General features: G+C 40.8%; 1 protein-coding gene and 1 pseudogene across 2 annotated transcripts in view; both read left to right on the top strand.

The window, feature by feature from the left end:
• The window catches only part of ADGRE1 (adhesion G protein-coupled receptor E1), a 90,059-nt gene extending 72,590 nt beyond the window's left edge, over nt 1-17,469 (top strand). Inside the window, exons 19-22 of the mRNA XM_084796281.1 lie at nt 9,887-9,978; nt 12,309-12,477; nt 16,052-16,156; nt 17,074-17,469. Of these exons, the coding sequence (XP_084652407.1) occupies nt 9,887-9,978; nt 12,309-12,477; nt 16,052-16,156; nt 17,074-17,079 (372 nt within the window). The 3' untranslated portion in view covers nt 17,080-17,469. The remainder of the gene's footprint in view (nt 1-9,886; nt 9,979-12,308; nt 12,478-16,051; nt 16,157-17,073) is intronic.
• LOC311605609 (annexin A7-like) lies at nt 3,799-5,181 on the top strand (annotated as a pseudogene). The gene has a single exon. The product of its transcript is annotated as an annexin A7-like (transcript).
• Nucleotides 17,470-18,450: the final 981 nt, after the last annotated feature.

Consider the following 18,450-nt stretch of genomic DNA (forward strand, 5'->3'; position numbering starts at 1 on the left):
TATATACAAAAGAAAAAAAAAGAAAAGGAAGGAACTGTGGAGCGATGGTCATGATAAGGAAAAAAAATGGGATGGGAAATTCTGAGAAATAAGCAGAAACCAAGAGACATTTGAAAATGCTGAGCACTGTTCTGGTTCCATTTCTGTTGCTGCAAGAAAAATACCATGACCAAAAGCATATCAGGAGAAGAAAGGGTTTATTTCAGTTTACAGGCCTATCCTGTCTAGTTTTATGTCAACTTGACACAAACTAGAGTCATCAGAAAAGAGGAAACATCAATTGAGAAAAATGCCTCCATAATATTCAGCTAAAGTGCATTTTCTTAGTGATTGATGGGGGAGGGACTGGCCTATTGTTGGTGGTACAAATCCCTGGGCTAGTGGTTGTAGGTTCTATAAGAAACCAGGCTGAACAAGCCAGTAAGCATCACCTCTCCATGACCTCTGCATCAGATCTTGCCTCCAGGTTCCTGCCCTGTTTGAGTTCCTGTCCTGACTTCCTTTGATTATGAACAGTGACATGGAAGTGTAATCCAAATAAACCCTAACTTCCCTGACTTGCTTTTTCGTTATGGCATTTCATTGCAGCAGTAGAAATCCTAACTAAGACAATTTCATCATTCATTACTGAAGGGAGTCAGTCTGAGAACACAAGCAGGAACAGAAAAGTGGAAACCCAAGAAGCAATGCTCCTTGCTGTCCCAGGCAAGACTCCTGCTTAGCTAGCTTTCTTATACATGCCAGGACCACCTGCTGTTGGAACGGCACCTCCGATCCTAGGATGGGCCCTCTAATATCAGTTAGCAATCAAGACAGTACCCCCACAGACATATCTACAGGCCAATATGACTTGGGAAATCTCTCAACTGAGACTTCCTCCTCTGGTGACTGCAGGTTGAGCCAAGTTGATGGTAAAAACCAACTGTGGTGCCCTATTTGTTTGCCTAATGCCTTCCATTCAGTCTCACCTCTTGTCAGATGATGCTTCTGCTAGCTGTTACTTATAGTGCTATGTTTCCTTGAGTTATTTGTAGTTTATTCTAGATCATGGAAGGGCCTTTCATGTTTCTGGATTGGCAGGATTAACATAGTGTAAATGGCTAGTTTGAAAAAATTAATTTGTTTTTATTTTTAACTTGTTCACTTTATACTAGATTGTAGCCCTTTCTCTCATCTTCTCCTGGTCCCATCCTACCTCCCACATCTCCATTACCCCCCTCCAGTCATCAGAAAGGGAAGCCCTTCTCCTTTATTATCTGACTCTAGCCTATCAAGTCTCATATGGACTGCCTGCTTCCTCTTCCTCTGTGATCTGGCAAGGCTGCCCCCACCAGGGGGAAGTGATCAAAATGAGTGGGTATCAGAGTCCATGTCAAAGGTATCCCTTAATCCCCATATTAAAGGACCCATAAAGAGATTGTGCTGCCTATCTACTACATCTGAGCAGAGGGTCTAGGTCCATACCATTAATGGTCCTTGCTTGGTGTACCAATCTCTGCAGGATACCTCCCCAAAGGCCCATATTCATTGGCTCCATTGCTCTCTTTGTGGAGCTCCTGTCTCCTCCAGGTCCTTCTATCTCCCAATTCTTCCATAAGACTCCCTTCCTTACACCCCAAAGTTTGGTGGTGAGTCTCAGAATTTGGTTTGATCCCTCACTGGATGGGTCTTTCAGAGGACCTCTGTAGTAGGTGCCCATCCTGTTCTTTCTCTTCAACCACTTACTTCTGATGTCTATTCTATTGCCCTTCTGAATGAAAATTAAACATCTTCCCTAGGGTCCTCCTTGTTATTTAGCTTCTTTAGGTCTGTGGATTGTAGTGTGGTTATCCTGTATTATGTAGCTAATATCTGCTCATAAACAAGCATATACCATGTGTGCCTTTCTGGGTCTGGGTTACCTCACACAGGATGATCTTTTCTAGTTCCATCCATTTGCCTGCAAATATCAAGGTTTCCCTGTCTTTAACTGCTGAGTAGTATTCCATTGTGTAAATGTACCACAGTTCGTTTATTCATTCTTTGGTTGAAGGACATTTAGTTTGTTCCCAAGAGTACTAAGAATGGGAGAAGATGGCAGTGCATTTTATTACAGTAACAGAGAAGAAAACTAAGGCAGTAGGATTCTCATATAACATGTCCCATAGACCAGCTTTGTGATCAGAGAAAAGAAAGTATTCATGGTTCTGGGGCAGGAAGAATTGAGCTGTCAGAGATCATCTGGCCAAAGAAACCATCTCTTGGGGAATAATTAGTCAGAGGGAATGAATTGTTGAGGAGAGATTGAGGAATGGAGGAGAAAAGAAATACTGAGGCCCATGCATAAATTGAAATGCAAACTGAAAGGTCTTTTAGCCCAGAAGAACTTTGTTTTTCTTTATGTTTCTTTTTCTCCTTGGGCCAACCCCTGTACTTTATTTAATGTGAAGTTCAGTTTTTCATTACATATTACATCATGATTTTCTCATATTTTACAATCAATAGAGCATTTAAAAATAAACAGAACAAGAAAACAATCTAACAAAGAAATACAAACAGTTATAAGCATATAGTAAAAATCAATCAATATCCAAGCAATGGTCATCATGACTTGATTTTTATAAAAACAATACTTAGAAAAGTTTAATCATAAATTTCTCTGGGTAAAGCCATTGTGTTTTTTTCCTGAGCAAATTTTATTTATTTATTTATTTATTTATTTATTTATTTATTTATTTATTTTCTCTCTCTCTCTTTTTTTACTTTATTAATTTATTCTTGTTACATCTCAATGGTTATCCCGTCCCTTGTATCTTCCCATTCTTCCCTCCCTCCCATTTTCCCCTTATTCCCCTTCCCTATGACTGTTCCTGAGGGGGATTACCTCCCCCTGTATATGTTCATAGGGTATCAAGTCTCTTCTTGGTAACCTGCTGTCCTTCCTCTGAGTGCCACCAGGTCTCCCCTTCCAGGGGACATGGTCAAAGGTGAGGCACCAGAGTATGTGAGAAAGTAATATCCCACTCTCCACTCTACTATGGAGAGTGTTCTGTCCATTGTCTAGATCTGGGTAGGGGTTTAAGGTTTACCACCTGTATTGTCCTTGGCTGGTGCCTTAGTTTGAGCGGGACCCCTGGGCCCAAATCTGCCTATCATAATGTTCTACTTGTAGGTTTCTAGGACCCTCTGGATCCTTCTACTTTGCCATTCTCCCATGCTTCTCTCATCTAGAGTCCCACTAGAATGTCCTCACCTCTAAAGCCATTGTGTTTACATGATTGTTATAGCAATATAGCTTGAAACTAAATGTCCTTAACACAGAAAAACATGACTTACTTCCAGTCCCAAACCAACAGGTGTGCTATTCATCTTTATCAAAGTCTAGGATAGCTGACAAGGGGTCCTTTAGTGTAAAATATGTGTAAAGGATGATGTTCCAAGGCCACCTTGTATTACTTTCTATGCAGATTCTAAAAAAACAAGTTTTACTTTTCTACAGCTAACATTACCTAACCAGGCACTATTATGTCAAAGTCCTAACTTTGCTTTTCAAGCAGTTTCTGCCTGGCTGATCACAATAGTTAGAGCCAAGACTCTCATTGTCTTGATCCTTTGGCCAGATGCCTTCTTTCAACATTCTCTGTGGGAAAAAGCTTTCCAGCATAAATTTCATTAGGGCTCATAGTCAAAGTCATAAATGGAGAGAAAGAAAATTTTAAGAGAAAAAGCAGATTTCAAAGTTGTTTTTAGGCTCCAGCCCTCCCTAGCTTCATATTACGGAAAAGCAGGCTAGGGTGTGATGCTTCTCTCTAGCTCAGAATGTCATACCCAGGCTATCCCCTAACAGGCTAGCCACCTCTCCCTGGATATCCACTTACAGGTCAGGAGTCGTCTTCCCCCCCATAGATCAATATCCTTATCCTAGTGACTTTCCACCAATGGGAGGGAGTGCTTACCCATCAGCATCAAGTGACGGCTATTTGGGATCTGGAGGCTATCCTACACTTGGAGGTTTTCTATCCCCTGAGAGCTATCCTGGTGCCTAAATCCAGGGGTGCTCCAGCCTATCCTGGATCCCAAGGCTTTGGGGCCCCACCTGGTGAAGCAGTCTTTTCTGGCTATTCACAGACACCTGTACTGTCATATGGTGGTGGATCTGCTCAGGTTCCAGTACCATGTGGCTTTCCTGGGGGACAGATTCTGTCTCTGTAGCCTTGAGGACAAGCTCCTTACCCTAGCCAGCCTTCTGTGATGACTCAGGGCACCCAAGGGATGATGCAATCAGCTTCCAACTTTGATGCTATGAGAGATGCAGACATTCTTGGCAAAGCAATGAAAGGGTTTGGGACAGACAAGCAAGCAATTGTGGATGGATGTTGTATCCAACAATTCCAATGACTAGAGGCAGCAAATTAAAGCAGCTTTTAAGACCATGCATGGCAAGGATTTAACTAAAGATTTCAAGTCAGAAGCATAGAAGAATTAAACCTTGCCCTGTTCATGTCTTCTACATACTATGATGCCTGGAGTTTATGGAAAGCAATCCAGGGAGAAGGAATTCAAGATGGTGTATTCATAGAAAATTTGTGCAAAAGAACAAATCAAGAAATTCTAGACATTGTTAGATGTTATCAATCAGAATTTGGATGAGACATTGAGAAGGACATTAGGTCAGATACCTCAGGACATTTGGAATATCTCCTCGTGTCCATGTGCCAGGGAAGCCATGATGAGAACCAGAGTGCAAACCACCAGATGACTCAGGAAGCCGCTCAGCATCTCTATTGGGCTGGTGAGGGGAGGCTAGGGACACATGAATCCCACTTCAACATTATCCTCCCCACAAGAAGCTTTCCACAGTTGTGAGGTATCACGGAGGCTTATTCTAGGATGGCTAGTCGAGATTTGATGAGCAGTGTAAGTGGAGAATTTTCTGGATATGTTGAAAGTGCTTTGAAGACCATCTTGCAATGTGCCCTTAACTGGCCCTGTCTTACTTGTTGAATAGCTCTACTATTCAATGGAAGGTGCTGGCACAGATGACTCGACCCTGGTCAGGATTGTGGTCACTCAAAGGGACATTGTCTTTGATAAGATAAAACAGATGTTCACCCAGATGTATCAGAAAACCCTAAGCACAATGATTGCAAGTGACAGGAGTGGAGTTAGAGAAAGCTACTTCTGGCCATTGTTGGCCAATGAGAAGAATTTTTGCTTTTATTTTCTTTAAAAAAGATTTTATTTTTTGCATATACATTTTTATTATTACACATAAGTAGAAAAATTACATGCAGCAAGAAAAACCATGAAACATTCAGAGATCATATGAATGTTACATTCCAGGTGTTTTGGCTAATTGCATTTGGCATCCTTGTAGAAAATGTCTTTCCTATCATGATGAGTCTAAAATTCTGAATGAGAATCAATATCTATCATATCTCATCTCTGCCAACTCAAAACCTCTATCTAGACCTAAAAACATCTTAACTCCTAAACAGCTAAGGTTAATTGTAAGACTAAACTATCTGGTCTTCAATCCCATCAGAGACTTGAGAAGGAATGAGCCTTAATTACTTGAGTGAACCGCAAGTGCAGGTTAGCAGGGAAGGAAAAGAAAAAAAAATGACAGAGATAGCTTGCTGCTAAAGCAGTCACCCAAACCTCTCTATAATGTTGGAGCATCATCTTCAACCTTCTGGCCCAATATATCTGACAGACATATTTGTGAGACAGGAACTGTTGAGGACTTGCTTACCCTGTCTTGGCAGAGTTTGGCCGTTGACTCTGCCTGTATCCAAGCTTGCCCATTTTAGGCAGAATTTTGCCTGTGGCAGAAACGAGGATGTTTTTCCCAGTGGCTGGTTTGCCACATTTGAAGCCATCTCAGACAGCTTCAAAGAAAGCTTCCATACAAGTTAGTACAGTATTTTTGACTGTCCCACACAGGACTTCTATTAAGCCAAGAATTTCTCAATATTTGGAAACTGGACCACAAATGCTATTCCTGGCTTGATTTACCACGTCCCTTGAGTTTATTTGGGCCCCTACAAAGGCACTGTTCACCTCAAATCAGCCAGAAGAAACCTTAAGAGAATGATGCCCTGTTTACCCTAAAGGCGGTTGGGTAGGGTTATGTTTCCTCTCTTGGGCTAAAGATGCTTGTTTTCATTGGGAGTTGCTTATAAGTTATGATTGGTGTTATTTAGAGAGAAAACAAAGTTGGATTCAGGGAAGTCTCTCTTCCTCTGTATTTCTTTTGTAGATATGGAGAGAGGGGTTGAAAATAAAGAAGGAAGGATATAGAAATATATAGTGATGATAGGATAAAATGTAGATTATTAAATCTACTCCTCAACCTAAGGTCTTATTTGTTACTAACAAAAAAGGTTAATTTTAACTCATTGGTATAGAATTTTGTATATTGATACAAAATAAGATTAACTTTGATACATTGATATAGAGTTCAAATTTAAGACTATTCTCCACACACATTATATGTGTTTCTACTCTAATATGAGGCACTGAACCCATACAACTCAATTGTAGCTTACTTCCAATACCTGATAAGTGCTATTGAAGGCTTATTAGGATAATTAAGTAATACAAGCCAATTGTTAGTTGATCAAAATAATGGTCATGTCAACTAAACTATTTTTAATCACAAGAATATACATCCTAGGCTTGATCCAATTAATAGATAAAGTAAAATAGATAAGGTCTTCATATAGACCATAATAAGTTTGGGGATAGGAAAGTATGATTGGAACGCATGGTAGGAAGTAAAAATTCAATTAAAATAAGAGCCCCCCCTCCCCAAGCCTAATCGACCAAACAGTCAGTCAGTCTTGAAACCCTCAGGTAGTCTCCGTAGGCCAACTTTCATCAGTTGGGGGTGAGCTTGGTTAAAAGAAACAGAAAAAAGGAAAAGAAAAACAAAGATGGGCGGGGGCTGGAGAGATGGCTCAGTGGTTAAGAGCACTGTCTGTTCTTCCAAAGGAGTCTGGTTCAATTTCCAGCTCCCACACGGCAGCTCACACCTGTCTGTCTTTAACTCCAGTTCCAAGGTTATCTGACACTTTCATGCATGCACCCACCACCATGCCTGGCTCTCATGCCAGCCTTTAGGGAGATGCATGTACCAGGGAGTGGTTCTCAGAGGTTGGAAGCAATTCTGGAGGTGCATCACGGTACAGGATCACCTCCAAGAAAGCCCACATGCCCAATGAGCTCCTTGAACAGGATGGCCCTCGGCATGCCTGGCAGTTGCACGCAGCTGAGCCACAGATTTTCTCAATCATGAAACAAAAACCCAAACTCTAACCCTGACATGATGCTGTGGCTGGTGTGCCTGAAATAAAAATATAGTTATGTGACCCAAGAGGAACAGGTCTCTCTCAACACCAGGAGAACTGAACCTAGCTTGGTCTCCTCTAATAAAGATCCTCCTCCCCCACCCACCCCCGCACTCAAACTGTGAGCTAAAAAGGGGCAGCTCTCTCCACACATCTCGCACCTTAAGATGATAGAAAGTCTAGCCAGCACTCACTCTGGAGGCAGTAGCAGGTAGATATCCGTGAGCCCGGTCTACAGAGCGACTTCCAGGAGCTGTCACACAGAGGAAACCTCTGTCTTTAACCCTCCCGCCTGCCCCCTAAAAGAGTGGAAAAGTTCACTCCGACTTTTCTTCAGGAAGAAGTGGACACTAACCAGTCTGCAAAGGGCAGGGGGAGGGGGCTCCTCTTTACTTCTAAAAGAAACAATGGGTCAAGCAAAGCCTTCCTTTGATTTTTATCCTCACATTGTGGGATTAAATTGCAAGAGGAAGACTAGTGGAGCCAGAGGTGGTTTTTTCTAAGTAAACCTTGAAGAGGAGAGCTTCAACTGGAGGGAGGGAGGTTTTTTGTTATTTTGTTTCTTGTTTTGTTTTTGTTTTTTTCCTTTTCTTGGGTCTCAGAGACCTACAGAATATGGCATTTAAGAAGCTTTTAATATCTTAAAGATTCTTTGACAACAAGACAGGTTAACTCCTGACAATACTCAGTCTACTTCAAGAAGAAGATAATCATCAAAGGGCTTCCTTATGGAGATGGCTTCAAATGTGGATTTTTCTTTAACGAATAAAGACATTCAGAGTTTATCCTTCACAATGATACCTGCCAGTAGCCATGTCAGACACACCTTAGTAGAGCAGCTTTTTACTAAGGACTGTGCCAGGGGATGTGCTTGGTTTGCACATGTTACTATTGCCTTTATTCGAATGTTACTTTTTCTTTCTATATACAACCAGTGTAAAAGCCATATCAATGATGTAGAAATGCTGTAATATTTGTAAAGATTCATTCTCATTGCTGTTATTTTAATCAGGATTTGAAACTGATTAAAAATCACAGTAATAAAAAAAGACAAAAGTTTTTAGGCAAAATTATACCTAGACCATACATAATATTTAAGGACAGTGGTGATCAGCCAGAGATCTTTGGAACTTTGTCAAACAAAGCCTTGACAGCTGTTCTGGATGTCTAGAGATCATGCTGGGCAGTTGGAGGTCTTTGGCACCTTGTCAAGCAAAGCCTCTATGACTTGTCCTCATGTCTTGACATCACAGACACAGATTTCCATGTTGGAAATATTGACATCTGAGGTCAGATCATCTTTGATGTGAGATTTACAGTTATCTTCTATACCTTGTAGTTTTCTAAGCAAGAAAGGGTATACCAATTGGTTGAATTGACCAATAGTAAATGGTCAGCTCCACATTTTACATACAAGTATCATTTTACAGACTGAGCAGGTTGCATTTAGGAGTTTGTGTGTGTGTGTGTGTGTGTGTGTGTGTGTGTGTGTGTGTGTACATATATACATATGTATGTAACAATAATTAATGAAAAAAGAGGCCATGAATTTTAAAGAGAGTAACGAGGGATATATTAGAGGGTTTGGAAGAGGGAACGGGAAGGGGAAAGTGATTATAATTATACTCTAATCCCCTTCATATCTTGATCAAAGCAACTTAGGGGAGAAAGGGGCCCATTTGGCTCATAGTTCCAAGTTACAGGCAATCCCTGTGAGAAGTCAAGAACAAAGGAACTTGAAGCACCTAGTCACATCACACCCACACACAAGAGCACAGGACTTATGCACATTGCACTCATCTCACTCTCTCCACTCTCATACTCCCACAAGACTTTGCTTAGGGAATGGTGCTGCCCACAGTAGCAGAGCCTCCCACTAATCAAGATAACCCTCCACACTCATATTTAGAGAACTAGCCTTATATTAGTCTCTTACAGGTATTCCTGGAGGCTTGCTTCCTAGGTGTTGATAGTTAGTACCAACCATCACAGAGCTTTGAGAAGGTTGAGGGAACACCTTTGAAGAGAGTGAACCATTTGTTCAGTGTCATAGTCTATGACACTGGTTTCAGTTTTAACTTAAATGATGGGAAACAGCTAGTCTCCCAATTAAAAAAAAAAACGTCTGCATGGAAATAACAAGGAATGATTTCTTGCACGGTTGCTGCAGTGTTACAACAGAGGTGTGCAGCACCATCATACTGTAGATTTAGTAGCAGGTAAGCAGGGACAAGTTTAAATGCACAAGAAATGGGCTTTGTATGCTGTCATATGGGGAAGCAACAGGTTGGCTAACTACAAGTGATGTGTCTTATGTGGTTGGTCAGGGGTGATATTGCCTTTTGGCCGCCTATTCTAAATGGGAAGAAAAGGCCTTATCTGGGAAGCTGTTGGTTATGGATCAAGCCCTGGACATTTGGCCCTGACAAATCCAGGATCACAGGCTGGCATCATGACATTCTGGATGAGTTACTAGAGGCCAGAGTTATACGTGTATATGGACTAGTTATGCTGTCTGTGTGTCTGGTCCATACAACCTCTGCTTGATCTTGTAGATCAACTCCGTCCTCCTTGCCTGGACACTGTGGGTGCTGAGGCAGAAGCTCTGCAGTGTCAGCTCAGAAGTATCTAAACTCAAGGACACCAGGTACAGCCTCTTTTCTCACCTTTACTTCTTTCCTGTCCTCTTGACAAAGCCCTACACTCACGATTCTGTGTATAGCATATTAATGTGAGGGTCCGTGCATGCCGTGGCACACATGTAGGAGTCAGAGGACACCTTGGGTGTTGTTTTCCACTTTTCTGTTTCCTCCCATCTCACACAGGGGCACTGGGATTACAGATGCTCATGTTATGCACTTGCTTTTATGTGGGTTCTCAGGATTTGAGAAAGGTCCTCACATTTGTGCAGCAAGCACTTTTCCCATTGAGTCACCTTATAGAATCTGATGACCTTTTGTGTGTGCATAGCAGAAAAGTGATAAGGCTTGTGTAAAATAGCAGAGTAGAGACTTCAAATTTCCCACGTCCTCAATGCCATTTATGCTGTGTGTGTGACAGTATATTGCTTACATGACCTGTACAAAACTGTTTCCTCATCTATAGACAGAGGATACTGTTATGAATGGCTTTAGGTAGCTGATAAATCATTGCCACAATTGCTAAGAACATTGAGCCCTTTATAGATCACAACTATCAATACATTCAGTGTGAACATCAGCATATGCACACACACACACACACACAGATTCACAATAAAAACATGGACATACTCAGATACACACACAAATATGGACATATAGGTACATGCACATACATGCACATGCAAAAACATGAACATACATACACATGGAAACACACAAAAATAAAAATAAATGCATATGTGAACACAGGAACTCACACACATACATACCTACAAATTCACACATGTACAAACACAAACATGGACATACACTCACACAATACAAACATGGATATATCCACACATACATGCACAGAATATACATATATGTAACCCACAGCCACACACCAAGGTACACATAGACATGTGTGTACAACACACATTTACACATATGTGCGTACCCACACACTCACATGTACATACACAATGCACATACACAATTCATTCATGTGATCACACATGTATACATAAATATGCATCCATTCACACACATGAAAATGTATACAGTACACACATACACATGCACACATACATTCACATCACATATACACACACCACACACATATGAATGCACAAAAACACATACCACACAAAAACATATGAGATAACTCATAATACTTGTTTGTCTATTTTGAGAAAGTCTTTCCTTCTGTAGGGCAAGCAGGTTTGAAATCTATAACTCTTGGATGCTGGGATTACTGAGTGTGCCATAAGGTCTGGCTTAGAATATCATTCTTTGGATGGGAAGATAGCATGAAAACCTGAGCCACATGGACAATATGAGGCATAGACAGGGCACATATCTCATAAATGTCAAAGAATTTCTGAGTGAACCAATTATTCACTAACTGATCCCAAGCCTGGGCCATTTTCAGTATAATACTAATATTCAGTATAATTCACTAATACTAATAATGATAATACATTGAATATTATTATTAATATTTTACAAAAATTGTCTTACAATCTGTTCTCCATCTTTGTCTTTCTCTCCCTCTCTTTTTAATATATTCTTGATATCTAAATAAATTCCACTATGCAACAAATGATCTTCGTCTGGTTTTTTATTTATTATGAAGTTTATAGAATTTAGCCATACTGTGCCTCATTCCCTATTATGGCAGCATAATATCAATTGAATGACTATACCATATTTTCTTCACTCTACAGTTATATTTTTATTCTGTGATATGCCCATTAACTGGATATGCCAAATTGATCTATCTTATATTTATCTAGACTTAATTTTATTAATTCACATTTTGGTGAATATTTGGTTGCAGTCTTCCTTAGGAAGGTGGGAAAGAGAATGAGGGCTTTGTATTTATGGCTTTTTCTTTCATGTATGTGCCTATTTCATTTTTAAGATAATAAAAAGGTCTTAGAACTTTATGGTACTGATGGCTGCATGATGTGTGAGTGTACTTACTCAAAGCCACTGAGCCACAGTTTTTGTACTTAAAATGGAGAATTTTTGTCTCAGTGAAAGAAGGACCTTTCTGTACCTTTTAACCATGTATTTACCATCCACACAATGAGGTCTAAGTCTGAACATTCATTGCTAAACCAACAATCTATTCAATGCACACCCACACATCTTTGAATACACGTATCTGTGAGCAACAGTATTTTAATTGCCTGTTGACTTATTTACCTTGAGGCAATCAAATTTTACTCTGTCTTTATTCCCAGTGTGGTGTTGAGCCAGTTGGTGTCATCTTCAGACAGTGCCAGGTCTCTCCATGGAGACCGTATCAGCTCTCAGGAAAACTTATTTTGTAAACCTCATCTTACAGGCTGCTGACCTTCAAGGCCATTGCCCAGATCTTCATCTTGGGCTGTTCCTGGGTGCTGGGAATATTCCAGATTGGCCCCCTGGCAAACGTCATGGCATACCTGTTCACCATTATCAACAGCCTGCAGGGGACCTTCATCTTCCTCATTCACTGTCTGCTCAACCGTCAGGTATGTAGCTGCTGCCTACGTTGCACCTGCTTTTCTGCATAAAACCACTCACTGTGTGTGCTTGTAGCAGACCAATTTCTGAATCTAGGACTGTGTGCTGTTTTTGTGTGCTGTGTATGTGTGTCTGGATATGCACGTGTGTTTCATGTGTTATATGTATTTGTGTATTGTATTTGCATTCATACTTGTGCTCTTGCTTCTCTGGAGGTTAGAGACTGATGTTTGGTATCTTCCTCTATTATGTCTCCCTCATTTCTCGTGTTTTATTTAAATTGATGTACATACGTGTGTGATCTTCTCCTGGAGCAGTTAGACCAAGAGAAAGCCAAATTGTGAATTCTCCATGTCTCCCCCTGTGTCTTCTGCCTTTCTGTAATCTGTGGTCTGTGACCTGTTTGGCCTGCATATGGTGTCTGTCAACTCTGTCTGTATTCTCTCTCTGGGTGTATTTTCTATCTCTGTGCCTCTGTCTGACAAAGGGATCATGCCATGTTTATCGAATGACACAGAAAACATGGCATGGAAAAGGGACAAGGAATTATTTATAGAAATCTTTGACAGAGTTTTACAAGGGGAGAAATTACTGACCATAGCTGACCCAGAAGAGCACCCAGAACTGCAGATCTTATCAGTATTATCCATGTGTTGCTTCTCACGTTTATGAGATATTAGTTTTGTTTCAGGTTGCTTTTAACCTGTTTGCTGCTCTCAGAAAATTATGGCCACAACACACACACACACACACACACACACACACACACACACACACACACACACACATCGTACACATTATTCTGGGACAAGGATATTGGAGGGCACATAATTTAAGATTAAACTATCCTTTTGGCTTAGATTTTAAAAACTATAAATGATCATAATGAGTGAGTTAACCCAGAAGCAGAAAGAGTCAAATGGTATATACTCACTTATATCTGGACACTAGCCCAAGGGGCATGTCCCATGAATGTCTTCACTTATCAGGAAAGTGGGACAGAGGGGAGGACATCCTATTGTATCTGTAGGTGAGAGAAGCATAGGAGAATAGGGAAATAGAAGGATCCAGAGGGTCCTAGAAACTTACAAGAAGAACATTATGATGGGCATATCTGGGCCCAGGGGTCCTGCTCAAACTATGGTACCGGCCAAGGACAATACATGCAGTAAACTTCGAACCCCTACCCAGATCTACTCAATGGACAGGACATTCTTTACAGTTGAGTGGAGAGTGGGGTCTGACTTTCACAAACTCTGGTGCCCCATATTTGACCATGTCCCCTGGATGGGGAGGCCTGGTGGCACTCAGAGGAAGGATAGCAGGCTACCAAGAAGAAACTTGATACCCTATGAGCATATACAGGGGGAAGAGGTCCCCCTAAGACACAGTCATAGGGGAAGGGAATAAGGGGAAAATAGGAGGGAGGGAGGAATGGGAGGATACAAGGGATGGGATAACAACTGAGATGTAATATGAATAAATCAATAAAATATATTTAAAAAACTGACAACATGGATAATCCAAGGCATAGTAAGGTTGATTACATTTTTCTCTCTTATCAAAAAGTGTTTATTTTTAATTTATTCACTTTACATCCTGATTGTAGCCTCCTCTCTCATCTCCTCCTGGTCTCACCCTCCCTTCATCTTTCCTTGCTTCGCCCTCCCCCCATAGTTCTCAGAAAGGGGAAACCCTCCTGGCCTACCATCTGTCCCCAGGCTATCGAGTCTCATCTGGACTGCCTGCATCCTCTTCTTCTGTGGCCTGGCAAGGGTGACCCACCAGGGACAAGTGATCAATGAATGGGCAACAGATACATTGTTCTCTTAAAGGCAGGTTAGACTTAGACATGCTGAACACACAGTAGGATGGACACATGCTTGAACATATAGTCTTAGGTTATTTCAAGGTATATCATTAACTTGACAGCAAGGTCTGGAAAAAGTTCAGTGTTATTGAAGGCAGATGGTATTTTCAGAAGAACCTATCACTCCCCCATTGTGCCTGTAGAGGCCAGAAGAGGGTGCTGGATCCCCTAGAGCTGGAGTTGTGGGTGTTTGTGAGCCTTCTGACATGGTGTTAGCTAATGGACAGGACATTCTCCACAGTTGAGTGGAGAGTGGGGTCTGACTTTCACATGTACTCTGGTGCTTCATATCTGACCACATCCCCTGGATGGGGAGGCCTGGTGGCACTCAGAGGAAGGATATCAGGCTACCAAGAAGAGACTTGATACCCTATGAGCATATACAAGGGGAGGAGGTCCCTCTCAGTCACAGTCATAGGGGAGGGGAGCAAGGGGAAAATGGGAGGGAGGGAGGAATGGGAGGATACAAGAGGGGATAACCATTGAGATGTAATATGAATAAATTAATAAAATAAAATAACTGAATTTATGTCCTCTGCAAGAACAGAACAAATTTTTTTTGTATTACATCTTGACTGCAGTTTCCCCAATCTTCTCTCCTCCCAGTCCTTCTTCCAACCTCCTCTCCTTCTCCCTTTCTCTTCAGAAAAGGGGAGGCCTCCCATAGATATTAACCAGCCCAGGCATATCAAGTTACAGTAAGACTAGGAGCATCTTCTATTGAGGATTGATGAGGCAGCCCAATTAGAGGAAAGGGTCCCAAAGTCAGGCAATGGAGTCAGAGACAGCCCCTGATCCTGCTGTTAGAAGTCCCATAGGAAAACCAAGTAACACAACTGTAACATATGTGGAGTTGGCCTAGGTCAATCAGGGCACACTCTTAACCACCGAGTCTTCTCTCTAGGTCTTCCATCTTGTGTTTCTAGACAGAGTCTCTCACTGAGCCTAGAATATCACTTAAGTTAGGCTGGTCAGCCAGCAGGCCTTAGCAAGTGTTCTCCTGTCTCCATCTCTCCAGAAATCGGATTGTTGATGTGTGAGGCCATGATGGTCCAACACTGAATTTAGGACATGTATACAATGAAATATGATCATACCTACTCCTATTTTCACCACTCAAGCTTCCACATATTCCTCTTAACATGTTTCCTGACCAACTTTGCGTTTCATGACTTAAAAAATACACTAAGTTCAGCTAGTGTTTTCCATATATGAATGGATGTGGGGCTATCCATTAGAGCATATCCCCAGAAAAAATCTCTCTCTCTCTCTCTCTCTCTCTCTCTCTCTCTCTCTCTCTCTCTCTCTCTCTCTCAAACTATAAACTGCCAATAAATTCTCAGTAAGAGGAGGGACCTCGAGGTCTTCTACCCAATATAGACTAGAATTTTCTTGGCTTGATCTTGTGCAGGTACAAAGAGCTGCCATGATTTCATGAATGTGATGAATATGTCATATTGAAAAGACAGCATTTCACAGCATCTATTCTTTCATTAAGCTCTTATATTCTTTCTACCTTCTTTTCTGTGATATTTTATGACCCTTGGTGTATTGATTGATGTAGGTGTCCTGTTGAGGGAAAAGCACCATGATGTTTTTTAAAAATGTGGGTGCTGGAGGCCCAAACTTAGGGCCTTATGTTGTATAGCAAATTTACTGACTGGGCCATCTCCAAGCCCAATTTACTTGCTTTTATGTATCTCCATATCTAGGTACGGGATGAATACAGGAAACTCATCACTAGAAAGACTGAGCCCAGCTCCCATTCTCAGACTTCAGGAATCTTGCTGTCATCTATGCCATCTACTGCCAAGATGGTAAGGGACTGTGTGTTTCCCACTGGTGCTGATTAGAAGGGGCACACCTGCCAAGCAATACTGAACAATACCTTATGTCAGTACTGTTGGCTGGCAAGTGTGCTCACTGTAGGAATTGCAAGATTGGATACTGGGCCAGGATCCCTGGGTTGAAACCTCACCTTTATCACCAAACAGGGTGACATTCATAAATTCAAAGAGAATATACATGCTAAGAATTTTATTCTAGTCAATGACCAATGAGGCTGTCAGGGAGATGTCATTACCAGTTCAAAAGAATGTGATAATTCACACTCTCATGTTTGGTGACCAGCCTAGTTGTTAAGTAACAGGTGGGTGGGTTAGGCAAGGACCTTAAGAGAATTTTATACATTACATCCATACTCAACAGCAGAGAGCAACAAATTAAAGCATGTATGTAGTGATCAGTACTCTTACATAGTTTACATATGCCTAGTACATATACATAGTACATATGTGTACTCTTACATAGTTTAGAATTACCTTTCTAGGAATTGGTGCTATCCACAATGGGAGGATCAGTCAATGTAATCAAGGCACACCTATAGGCCAACTTGATCTGACAATCCCACACCAAGACTCTCTTTCCAGGCAATTCCAGATCATGTCAAGTTGACAGATTACATCTGTCATATGCCTTGGTGCTGTACCACTGATAAATTGCCTGTGTGCCAATAAATCACCAACCCCTCAAAGATGTTCACATAAGAAACTAATTAAACTCAGTGTGCTACAAAGAATAACAATCATGTTTAGCATTTCAATGTTTATGCTTGTAGCCTGTTTCTATATTGATCTCTGTGTACATGTGAGAATGATGCTCTCACAGATAAGAATGAATCATTTTTGGATCAATTCTGCTTCTGACTGAAGTAATTCTATTTTGTGTTTTTCAGGGTTAACATCCTTTCTTGCTTTTAAAATATATTATGGAACATCATTTTGAGGATTGTAAGTGCTTACAGGAGCCTATTTTTAATCACATTTTGTTTATTTTGGGTCTCATGAGTTGGGGCTTTCTTGTTAACTCCCAGCATGGATGAAGCCAAATTCCAAGAGTTTCATGCACCAAGGAGAAACATGAGTTATTTCCCTAAATTAGTTTGTTTTTTGTGCCTTACAACTGTGAAGCTCTGCATGGTTTGAAAAGAGCATGTCCTATGTCCATGGCACAAGTGGCGACCACTTTCCTGTCTCCTATGTCCTTTGTTGTGGGGCTCCAGGTATTCTTAGCTAATACTTATCAAGTTCTGGGCACAGAATAGCTCTCAATAAATGATTTGCTGTCTGTCTGAGTGACTCACATATCTTATATTTACTCTTTGATATTTCATACATGTATGCATTGATCATATCCACCTTAATTCCTCTGCTTCTTTTGGAAAACCCTATGAATCCTTCTTTCATCTTGATAGTCTATCTATCTTATTACTCAATGAGTCTAGTTAGTGTTTCTGCATGCTATAATGGGGGAAATCTTGTTGATGTTCTCATTTAATCATGTGCAGTAAACCACAGCTGCTGTGAGTTCATGAATGCATTTGTCATGCCATGTCCATGTTTCACTTCTCTCCTCCCCATCTTCCAGCTCATACATTCTTTCTATCTCCTCTTTTGTGATGATACCTGAATTGGGGGTTTTATGTAATTGTCTCACTTAGGATCAAGCATTAAGGAGTCGTTCATTCTTGACACTTGAACAAGCTATGACTCTCTGCATCTTCTTGATTCAAAAGAAATGATCAGTAAAACAATAATGGTGAACACCAAGCAAACAAGCAACATCACACAAAGAGTGGAACAACTGTGTCACAAACACTAATAATCACACATATTGGTAAATGAGAACATTTGATGGCATATCATTTTATCTTTTCCTGGAGAATCAAGGCACTCAGTGATAATACCCATTGGAGAATGCTTCTGCTTTCTGTTTGTTTGTTTTTCTCAGATAATGAGTAAAAATGTTATATATCTGGACTTTAAGAGAGTATTGATGTGTATTTTTTGGGGGGCAGGAGGTTTATTAGAAAAGGCTGTATATGGAAGCTCACAGCCAACATCATGCTAAATGGACAAAACATCAAAAAGTCCTCTCTAAGATTAAGGATAACAAGGTTGTCCACTCTTTCCATTGTTCAGTATTGTGCTTCAAATCTTAGATAAAACTATAAGACAAGAGAAGGAGATAAAGGGGGTTAGTAAAAGAAGTAAAATATGTCTGTTTTCATATGATAGTAGTCCATAAATGAAATATTCCCAAATCCACCAAA

This window comes from Acomys minous, assembly GCF_964271855.1.
Source record: "Acomys minous genome assembly, chromosome: 9".
NCBI classification, from domain to species: domain Eukaryota; kingdom Metazoa; phylum Chordata; class Mammalia; order Rodentia; family Muridae; genus Acomys; species Acomys minous.